The sequence below is a fragment of the Anomaloglossus baeobatrachus genome, chromosome 1 (genome assembly GCF_048569485.1).
Source record: "Anomaloglossus baeobatrachus isolate aAnoBae1 chromosome 1, aAnoBae1.hap1, whole genome shotgun sequence".
Classification (NCBI taxonomy): domain Eukaryota; kingdom Metazoa; phylum Chordata; class Amphibia; order Anura; family Aromobatidae; genus Anomaloglossus; species Anomaloglossus baeobatrachus.
The window spans coordinates 689,279,322-689,291,394 of NC_134353.1; the positions used below are offsets into that span (position 1 = coordinate 689,279,322).

A 12,073-nucleotide genomic window follows, 5' to 3' on the forward strand; every position below is an offset into this window, starting at 1 on the left:
GCATTATTATACATGGAGGAGTAGGGAGGCTGGCTGCATTATTATACATGGAGGCCTGGGGAGGCTGGCTGCATTATTATACATGGAGGCCTGGGGAGGCTGCATTATATATGGAGGTCTATGTGGCTGCATAATAAACATGAAGGACACCTTTATACATGGACTATAGGGGTTTATTATACATGGAGTTCTAGGGGGCTGCATTATACATGAAGGTCTATGGGGCTGCATTATAAATAGAGGTCTATGGGGATGCATTATACATGGAGGTCTATGGGGATGCATTATACATGGAGGTCTATGGGGATGCATTATACAACATGAAGGACACTTTATACATGGACTAGGGGTGCATTATACATGGAGGAGTATGGGGCTGCATAATACAAAATGAAGGACACCTTATACATAGAATATAGGGGTGTATTATACATGGAGGAGTATGGGGCTGCATAATACACCATGAAGTTTTATGGGGTTGCGTTATAATACATATAGGACTATGGGGACTACATTATAATATATGGAGGACTATGGAACCTACCTTATACATGGACTATGGGGGTGCATTATAAAACATGGAGGACTATGTGGTGCAGTATAATATATGGAGTACTATGAGGTGAATTATAATACATGGAGAACTAGGGGAAATGCATTATAATACATGGAGGACTATATAGGTGCATTCTAATATATGAAGGGTTATGTGGGATCGTTTATACTATATGGAAGGCTATGTGGGGCCATTATAGTATTTGGAGAACTATATACAAGGGGGAACAAAGATAAAAGCAGGGGATGGGAACGTTTTGTGCTGAGGGAAAAAGGCTCTCAGCACCCAGCTTTCCCATTCTCTGCTATACATCTTCTCTCAGCACCAAGCTTTCCCATGCTCTGATATGGGAAAGCTGGGTGTTGAGGGAAAGATGTATAGCAGAGCATGAAGAAGCTAGATATCAGAACATAGGAAAGCTGGGTGCTGATAAAGGAATTTCAGATCATGGGAAACCTGGGTGCTGAGGCTAAGAGCCAAGTGTCAGCGCCATTATCCTGTAGCCTGAGTGTCAGTGTCATTATCCCATACCCCAAATGTCTGTGTACGTGGAGACGTGGGGGGCCCAGGTCTGAACTTTCCACCGGGGCCCATCAAACTCTAGTTACGCCACTGAGGATGTCCGTTGTGTTCGTTTGGTGGCCATAAGCTGCGGCCACCACCAGTAGGCTCTTATATACAGCATTCATGAATACTGTATATATGAGCAAAGGCTGCTGTGTAGAATGTAAACAACACTTTAATAATACTCACCTAGGGTTTAATAATACTCACCTGGGGGGGGGGCTGTCCGGTCCGATGGGTGTCGTTGCTCTCCAGTCCAGCGCCTGCATTCTGCTGCGATATCCGTCCTCCTATCCAGCCCAGGCCGGCATTGCAGTCCCACACAGTCACACTTTGATCTGCCCTGCTGAGGGCAGATCAAAGTACTGTAATAAGTAGACACGAGGAAAGGTTAAAAACCACCCACACATGCGCACCATAATACTTTGATCTGCTCTAAGCAGGGAAGATCAGTGTGCACCTGCGCAGGACCTCAATGCCGGCTAGTGTGGATGACGTAGGACAAGTCATGCACACAGGCCTCAGAAAAAGGAGGACGGTGATCGCCGCAGAGAGGCGGCACCGGACCGAAGAGCAGTGACACTAGGTGAGTATTATAAAAGGGTTTTTTATGTTCTATTCAGCGACCTGGATTCTTATATATGGCATATTAGAATGCTGTATATAAGAGCTCAGTGGTGGTGTTTGCAGCTCATAAAGGAAAAACCTGGTGACAGGTTCCCTTTAATAAGACTATAATACACTGCACATCGGAACATGCAGCAGCATCTCTCAATGCCTAATGCGGAAATCATAGGCATTGCATAACCATTTTACAATTCTTTTCTAGAAGTTGGCTCTGCTCACATGGGCACAACGTCATCCATTTTGACAGGATTTGTGACGGACAAGGCTCACCATACCAGGAATACCTGTGAATCACTAATAGACCAGAAAAAGGAGCAAGACAGAACATGTGCATCCACATGAAGCAGGGTGGACACAGTGATGGATAATCAATAGAAATTATTACTATTATTCCATGTTATTGTTATTGGAATCTATGCTAATACAAGAATTAAAGTGTAAATAAAAAATATTTAATTATGGGATGGATTTAACAATTAACAAAATTTCACAAGGAGCATTCCATTCAATAATATACACTGATATCATCAGTCCACCAAACAGCAGTTATTGTAATCTTGGCCTATTGTAGGGGGAAGGATGCTTTGTGCAATGCTCATTGGTATAAGTAAGCTTCTGACCTACTGTGAAATCTAGTCTCTTTATGAAGCAAATGAAACAGTCACACGTGCTATTCAGCGTGCACTCAATAAATGCAGCCAGTTAAGGGATGAAACTACCCACCTTTTCAGAGTGAATTTCACTGTATCTTCATTGTGAGAGGCTACCATCACATTTGCTTTGCGATTGTGTCGGATCTCCTCCAAGACATAATCAAGGCATCTGTAGCACAAAAGGGTATAATCAAGTCTCAATAGCCTCCATGATTTCCTACAGAATTATACATCTACTAAAATCACATTTTTCATTCAGATACGGATATTTTTTGCCATCCTGTTTAATATATTAAGATAAGAAAACGCAATTTTAAAGAGACACATTGTCCTTAAACTGTTACTGAAATTATAGATTGGGACATGTAACATCCAGGACAATTTACTGCAATTTTTACTTTCAGTAAATTATTTCTATAAATAGCTTGAACTACAATTTCTAAATTAAGAAAAAAAGAGCCAACAAGAAAAATTTAGCACATAAATGTGTTTTTTTTTTTTTAAGAATTGTCTGGAGTCTCATAAGTAGGATACCTGCTGATTTGACAGAAAATTGAAGTAATACCATAAGCCATCAATGACCAATCTAATACTTGAAAAGGGAACCTGTCAAAATGTATACACAGGCCGATCTGTGGATAACAGGAGAAGCTGAGAAGAATATAATATCCGAAAAAAAGACCTACCCCGAAAATAAGCCTTAAGGGGGCTTTACACGCAGCGATAATGCTAGCGATATCGCTGGTGAAATCACCCGCCCCCGTCGTTTGTGTGTCACGGGCAAATAGCTGCCCGTGGCGCACAAAGTCGTTAGGAGCCGTCACACGGACTTACCTGCCTAGCGACGTCGCTGTTGCCGGCGAATGGCCTCCTTTCTAAGAGGGCGGTTTGTGCAGTGTTACAGCAGCGTCACTAAGCAGCCGCCCAATAGAAGCAGAGGGGTGGAGAGCAGCTGCCATAACATCCCGCTCACCTCCTTCCTTTCTCATTGCAGGCGGCCGCAGGTAAGCTGTAGTTCGTCGTTCCCGAGGTGTCACACGTAGCGATATGTGCTGCCTCGGGAACGACAAACAACCTGCGTCCTGCAACAGCAACGATTTTTTGAAAATGAATGACGTGTCAAAGATCAACGATAAGATGAGTAATTTTGATCGTTCAAAAATACGGCCGTTCGTTGGTGTCACACGCAACAACGTCGCTAACGATGCCGCATGTGTGTCACGGGATCCGTGATCCCGGTGATATATCGTTAGATACGTCGTTGCGTGTGACAGGGCCTTTAGTAGGATCTTAGTGGCTTTTTTGGAGTATGCTTAAAATACCCAACAGATCTACCTAAAAAATACCCAATAGCCCTACCTAAAATACCCAATAGCCCTACCTAAAATACCCAATAGCCCTACCTAAAATACCCAATAGCCCTACCTAAAATACCCAATAGCCCTACCTAAAATACCCAATAGCCCTACCTAAAATACCCAATAGCCCTACCTAAAATCCGCAAGTAGGGCTATTGGGTTTCCAGAAGGCAGTGTCCACGCAGCTAAAAAAATAAGTTAAAGAATACAGCAGCGCTCTTCATCAAAGAAAGCATACATCTCTAAAAGAAAAGTAGACATCTGCAAAAGAAAGCAGACACCGCCAAAAAAACCCCAAACAAAAAATGCACTCACGGGTAGATTCAGTATAAGGATGCATTCAGGCAATGTGCCCACGTTGCGTTTTTACATGCTTTTCAGCAGCGTTTTCAACTGCACCATTTTAATGCCAAAATGCATGCGTTTTGATTTCCAAGCAAAGTCTATGAGAAATAGGGATTTATTGTGCACACCATGCTGTTCAAAACGCTGCTTTTAATTTGCATATTTTTGGGCAAAAACTCAGCGTTTAAAGAAGCAACATGTCAATTGTTTTTGCCATTTGAGCTGCGTTTTGATAAGAGTCAATGAGAAGATGCAAAACACATTCTACAGTCATGGCCAAAAGCTTTGAGAATGCTACAAATATTAATTTTTACAAAGTCCACTGCTTAAGTTTTTCTAATGGCAATTTGCATATACTCCAGAATGTCATAAAGAGTGATCAGCTTAACAGCAATTACTTGCAAAGTCAATATTGGCTAAGAAAATGAACTTTAACCCCCAAAACACATTTCAACATCATTGCATTCCTGCCTTAAAAGGAGCAGCTAACATTGTTTTAGTGATTGTTCCATTAACACAGGTGTGGGTGTTGATGAGGACAGGGCTAGCGATCAGTCATGATTAAGTATGAATGACACCACTGGACACTTTAAAAAGGAGGCTGGTGCTTGGCATCATTGTTTCTCTTCAGTTAACCATGGTTATCTCTAAAGAAACACGTGCAGCCATAATTGCTCTGCACAAAAATGGCCTAACAGGGAAGAGTATCGCAGCTACAAAGATTGCACCTCAGTCAACAATCTATCGCATCATCAAGAACTTCAAGGAGAGAGCTTCCATTGTTGCCAAAAAGGCTCCAGGGCGCCCAAGAAGGACCAGCAAACGCCAGGACCGTATCTTAAAACGGTTTCAGCTGCGGGATCGGACTACCAGCAGTGCCGAGCTAGCTCAGCAATGGCAACAGGCTGGTGTGAGTGCTTCTGCACGCACTGTGAGGTGGAGATTCTTTGAGCAAGGCCTGGTTTCAAGGAGGGCAGCAAAGAAGCCACTTCTCTCCAGAAAAAACATCAGGGACCGACTGATATTCTGCAAAAGGGAGTGGACTGCTGAGGACTGGGGTAAAGTCATTTTCTCTGATGAATCCCCTTTTCGATTGTTTAGGACATCTGGAAAACGGCTTATTAGGAGAAGAAGTGAGCGCTACCACCAGTCTTGTCTCATGCCAACTGTTAAGCATCCTGAAACGATTCATGTGTGGGGTTGCTTCTCAGCCAAGGCAATCGGTTCACTCACAGTCTTGCCTAAAAACACAGCCATGAATAAAGAATGGTACCAGAATGTCCTCCAAGAGCAACTTCTCCCAACTGTCCAAGAGCAGTTTGGCGCCCAACAATGCCTTTTTCCAGCATGATGGAGCACCTTGCCATAAAGCAAAGGTGCTCACATATCCAAGTGCTGCCCGATTTTTTTTTATTGGACTGCACCTAGATCATTAGAGTGTCACTTGTCAATACACATGTCACAAATATGAGGGGAAACCCCCCCCCTTAGAATATGTCAAATTCTGATCTAATGGTAAGGTTTAGAATTAATTGACATCCCTGATGTTTGTAGAAAATTCCTGTGGGCAGCCCTAATCAGTGATTGACAGTCTTCCCTGTATTACTGTGCATGCAGAAATAGCTGTCAATTGCCAGTAGGACCGCCCACTAGACTCATGTACAAACAACAAGGATAAAGACTAAAATGAGTCCAGTGGGTGGTAGTAGTAATTAGTGTGACAGATATATCTGCATGCAAAGCCATACAGGGAAGACCATGTATACAAGTTTGGTGGTTGGTCCTATTTAGTGATTGACAAACACCAAGGATTTCAAATAACAAAATGCAATTTTCATTGAAACTTCTCCAGCAAAAATGTATAAATCAATCTGATCAGTGGCTTCTGCTCTATAACCTCGTGCCTGCAGGTCAGATTCCATTTTCGTTATGACAGGTTCCCTTTAAATGGGCTTTCTGACACCTACCACCTCTTGACAGGTGCTGAAAACTCCCTTTAGATGGATTTTATAAGAAAGCCAAAAATAGTTTGTTGTATTAAATACCAAAAGTAGAGGAACAGTTTTACATAATAAGTACCATTTTATGATGATATAACATAACTGGTAAAATATTCCCACATTTTCCAGGATAAATCGTAAATTACGGTATGTTCTTGGTATTCGTATCCACTGTACTATTCTGGGCAGCACCTGAGATACGAAGCTCGGACATTGTGCAGCGTTTCTCTGGCTCTGATACATATAGCTAGCAGCACGGAAACTAATCCAGAAGATGCCATTACTAAACTGTAATAAGCCGTTCTCTGCAGGCTGGATGTGCTGTAAAGCATATGTCGTAAACTTTCAACCAGAATGTAAAGCACACCCTTGTTCCTGATAAGTGGGCTACAAATTCTTGCAGAGTGTATATTAATTAGTGCAAATGGCAAATACAGCAGATTAAAGTGTTGTAACATGCTTAAATAGTGTTTTATAGTTGTGTGATGTTGAACTGTAATTATATGCATTATGAGACTTCGCCCAACACTGCAACAATTCAAAAGACGATTGCATTAACCAAATCATTTATATTTGAAGCGTCCAAATTCACTAAATAGCTATGCCTAGCTAATGGAGGCGGCTTTGGATTGCTCTGTCAGCTTCACCACTTTTCTCTACGCTGACTAAACATATTATTACCCCAAAGTTGGAAAGCTTTCACTTTCCCTCCTCTGGGATCTATACACACCCACATTTTCTCATTCCAAACCTTTCAAGTTGAATATTTTACACCATGGCTGGATAGAAGCCACAAGCTAATTCTAGCTCTGTCAGAAAGCCCATTTACTTATGGGAAGACCAGAAAAATAAGGACAGAATCGGGATACATCTTGGAAGCTATAGCCTGTAAGGCAGGAGTGGGAAACCTTTTTGCTGCTGGGGGCCATTTGGAAATTTCTGCCAACCTTCGGGGGCCGCACAAAATTATCAATGTGAAAATGAACCAACTATATTTGGTCAAACAGTTAGTTAACTCACCCCTATTGTGGTGGCTGGAGCGGCTTCTCTTTGGTGCGGCTGTGATGTTCGGTGATACTTATGTTGCTTCTCTCTTTTCCAGGTTTGTCACGGTCTGGAGCGCAGTCAACTCTTTGTGATAATAAGATTGGTAGACTATATACACATCACACAACAGACACAGGGACTGGAGTATATAAATCACAGGAGACACATACATGACTGAAGGGGCTGTTGGCATATACATCACATAGGAGACGCTGGGTCTGCTGTATGTACATCACATAGGAGACGCTGGGACTGCTGTATATACACATCACAAGAGACACCTACATCACAGAATACACTGGGGCACATACATCACACAAGGGGCTGGGGACATGTATATGCCCCCTCCTGTGATGTATATGCTTTCAGCCTCTCCTTTGATGTATATGCCCCCAGTCCCTCCTGTGAGGTATATGCCCCCAGCCCCTCCTGTGAGGTATATGCCCCAGCCCCTCCCTGTGAGGTATATGCCCCCAGACCCTCCTGTGAGGTATATGCCCCCAGCCCCTCCTGTGATGTGTACAGCCCCAGCATCTCCAATGTGATGTATATACCCCAGTGTGTGATTTATATATCACAGGAGGGGTTGGGGCATACACATCACAGGAGACACTGAGGCATATCCATGACAGGAGGAGCTGGGAGCATATACATAACAGGAGATGCTGGGGAACACACATTACTAGGTCACAGGGAGGCATAAGCATTGCTGTGGGGCACGGACATCACTAAAGGGGGGGGCACAGAGACAACACTAAGGGGGGGGGGCACAGAGACATCACTAAGGGGGGGGGGCACAGAGACATCACTAAGGGGGGGGCACAGAGACATCACTAAGGGGGGGGGGGCACAGAGACATCACTAAGGGGGGGGGGGCACAGAGACATCACTAAGGGGGGGGGCACAGAGACATCACTAAGGGGGGGCACACAGACATCACTAAGGGGGGGGCACACAGACATCACTAAGGGGGGGGCACACAGACATCACTAAGGGGGGGGCACACAGACATCACTAAGGGGGGGGCACACAGACATCACTAAGGGGGGGGCACACAGACATCACTAAGGGGGGGGCACACAGACATCACTAAGGGGGGGGGCACACAGACATCACTAAGGGGGGTGGCACACAGACATCACTAAGGGGGGGGAAGGGGCACACAGACTTCACTAGGAGTGGTAAGGAGCACTGGAGAAACTCAACAGTGGGGGTGATCCACATCGCTGGGGAGTCTTCACACAGCACTGCAGGGGGCACGCTGCACCGGACAAGGGGCAGAGAGCGGGCAGCACACAGCACGGGGAGCTGCACGCTGCACCAGAGAAGTGGCAGAGAGCGGGCGGCACACAGCGCCGGGGAGCGGCAGCACACAGGACGTGGAGCTGCACGCTGCACCGGAGAAGGGGCAGAGAGCGGGCAGCACACAGCACGTGGAGCTGCACCGGAGAAGGGGCAGGGAGCGACATCACTGATTGAGGCACGCTGCACGGGAGAAGGGGTGTAGAGCGGGTGGCACAATGCAGGAAACAATGAAGCTGCTGTGGGACTAAACCCGCCCACAAAGTCTGTCCTGAGCATGCTGGCACCTGCCAGGGAAGGAGCTCATTGGTGCGCGCTAGCAGCGCCTGTGAAGCCTTAAAAGGGCCGGCGCCCGATAAGATCACGGCAGTGGCCGGAGCACTGCCACCCCCGGGAATCTGCCCGGGGGCCGCATAAAAGGTCTTGGCGGGCTGCATGCGGCCCGCGGGCCGGAGGTTCCCCACCCCTGCTGTAAGGTGTAGTGGGCGAAGCAGCCTGTCTAGTGGATGTAGCTAAAGACACCCTGCCTAAAACAAGGACCCTCGCCAATGGAGACTCGGTACTTGGTCTCAAAGGCACAAGATATCAGAAAACGGGACCATAAAACTACTAATCAAGTTCACATGTTTCAGCCCTTTTGCCTATACTAGGCTGTCCTATTTATTTCCTGTTGCTTATATATCAGCCATACTATTTAAAGGACACCAATCACCAGGATTGTCGTTGATAACCTAAAACCAGTGCTGTACTGGCACTATCAAGGCTGATTCTCTACTTACCTGTAGTGGTCAGCTCGGATGTTTAAGTTTTGAAATCCAAAAAAGTAAAGTTTACAAAATGAGCAGCTTGTTGAGTGTCAGCAGCGGAGGAGCAGATAATATATTCATCGTTATCCTCTCCCCCTGTTAGAATTAGCATAAGTGTTATACAAACGATTTGTCTCTTGCAGGACCTGTGTGAAGTCATACCCATATGACCAGAAGGGGTGGGGCCTCAGCCAACAAATTCGATACCAGGTCACATGTGTATGACCTCACACAGGTCCTACAAGAGACAAAATGAATCGTTTGTATAATACTTATGCTAATTCTAACAGAGGGAGGGGATAACTAGGAATAGGTTATCTGCTCCTCAGCTGCTGTTTCTCAACAAGCAGCTAAATTTTATAAACTTTACTTTTTTAGGTTTCAAAACCTAAACATCTGAGCTGACCACTACAGGTATATACAGTGCTGGCCAAAAGTATTGGCACCCCTGCAATTCTGTCAGAGAATACTCAGTTTCTTCCTGAAAATGATTGCAATCACATATTCTTTGGTATTATCTTTATTTATTTTGTCTTCAATAAAAAAAAAAAAAAAAAAAAAATTGTCAAAGCCAAAATGTATATAATTCCACACCAAACGTAAAAAAGGGGATGGACAAAAGTATTGGCACTGTTTAAAAAAAATCATGTGATGCTTCTCTAATTTGTGTAATAGCACCTGTAACTTACCTGTGGCACCTAACAGGTTTTGTCAATAACTAAATCACACTTGCAGCCAGTTGACTTGGATTAAAGTTGACTCAACCTCTGTCCTGTGTCCTTGTGTGTACCACATTGAGCATGGAGAAAAGAAAGAAGACCAAAGAACTGTCTGAGGACTTGAGAATCCAAATTGTGAGGAAGCATGAGCAATCTCAAGGCTACAAGTCCATCTCCAAAGACCTGAAAGTTCCTGTGTCTACGGTGCGCAGTGTCATCAAGAAGTTAAAAGCCCATGGCACTGTGGCTAACCTCCCTAGATGTGGAAGGAAAAGAAAAATTGATGAGCGATTGCAACGCAAGATTGTGCGGATGGTGGATAAAGAACCTCGACTAACATCCAAACAAGTTCAAGCTGCCCTGCAGTCCGAGGGTACAAGAGTGTCAACCCGTACTATCCGTCGGCGTCTGAATGAAAAGGGACTGTATGGTAGGATACCCAGGAAGACCCCACTTCTTACCCCAAGACATAAAAAAGCCAGGCTGGAGTTTGCCAGGTCAGATGATCTCTGGTCAGAGGAGACAAAAATCGAGCTTTTTGGGAAAAGCCATCAACAGAGTTTACAGGAAAAAAAAAAGAAAAGAAGAGGCATTCTAAGAAAAGAACACGGTCCCTACAGTCAAACATGGCGGAGGTTCCCTGATGTTTTGGGGTTGCTTTGCTGCCTCTGGCACTGGACTGCTTGACCGTGTGCATGGCATTATGAAGTCTGAAGACTACCAACAAATTTTGCAGCATAATGTAGGGCCCAGTGTGAGAAAGCTTGGTCTTCCTCAGAGGTCATGGGTCTTCCAGCAGGACAATAACACAAAACACACTTCAAAAAGCACTAGAAAATGGTTTGAGAGAAAGCACTGGAGACTACTAAAGTGGCCAGCAATGAGTCCAGACCTGAATCCCATAGAACACCTGTGGAGAGATCTCAAAATGGCAGTTTGGAGAAGGCACCCTTTAAATCTCAGGGACCTGGAGCAGTTTGCCAAAGAAGAATGGTCTAAAATTCCAGCAGAGCATTGTAAGAAACTCATTGATGGTTACCGGAAGCGGTTGTTCGCAGTTATTTTGGCTAAAGGTTGTGCAACAAAGTATTAGGCTAAGGGTGCCAATACTTTTGTCTGCCTCATTTTTGGAGTTTTGTGTGTAATGATCAATGATTTGATTTTTGTTTCATTCGCTTTTGTGTTTTTTCATTGCAAGCAAAATAAATGAAGATAATACAAAAGAATTTGTGATTGCAATCATTTTCAGGAAGAAACAGAATTCTCTGACAGAATTGCAGGGGTGCCAATACTTTTGGCCAGCACTGTAGAGAATCAGCCTGATAGTGCCAGTATAGCACTGGCTTTAGGTTATATACGAAAATCCTGGTGATTGGTTCCCTTTAACCCACCTGCTTAACATTGTGTAGGCCTCTCCTGCTTTATTACCAGTTCTGACCTCTAGAAGCATGGACTCCATAAGATCATGCCATGTGGAAACTTACCAAGATCTTCATCACCGATCCTCAGAACATAAAGTGTTCGATCACTGTGGCCTGACTGCTAAAATCACTACTACTCCCAAAAAGAGGGAGACCAAATTTTCTTGTGTGAATGCAGTATTAAAAGGGCAAGTGCAATCATCAATCCTTACAATAAATGGAATAGTGACCTGATAAGCTTAATAAAGTGCCAATGGGGAATTATCTGACCTTCATTCCTCTTTAAAATGCTATAGTCAGGATTTAAAAAAAAAAAATAAATAAATAAAATTGTTTTTTAAATGTGCCTAAGCACTAGCAGGCAGGTGAGTTCTTTGCCTCTCTTTCTGTATTTGATCAATACTTTTTCCTATATTATTTCTCATTATTTTTGGACATTATTCTCATTTATTTTTGGACATCTATGGTTTCAATTCTTTGCTCATGTGGTTTGGATAGGTTGTTACTGACATGTGGTGAGAAATTCATCTCAAACACCTTTACAAATATTACTTTGAAAATTGGTGACTTGTTCAGTACTTTATTTCACCTGCTGTATATATTTTACACACACAAGTGTATTTACATTCTACATATACATTAAAGAGGTTGTCTGTTACTTTACTATTGATGGCC

The 12,073-nt window shown here is 43.9% G+C and overlaps 1 protein-coding gene across 2 annotated transcripts in view; it reads right to left on the bottom strand.

Moving 5' to 3' along the window:
• PRODH (proline dehydrogenase 1) overlaps window positions 1–12,073 on the bottom strand; it is a 184,784-nt gene that overhangs the window by 19,581 nt on the left and 153,130 nt on the right. For both annotated transcript variants that reach the window (XM_075320217.1, XM_075320208.1), the window contains one exon: window positions 2,471–2,569. In XM_075320217.1, the coding sequence (XP_075176332.1) occupies window positions 2,471–2,569 (99 nt within the window). The remainder of the gene's footprint in view (window positions 1–2,470; window positions 2,570–12,073) is intronic.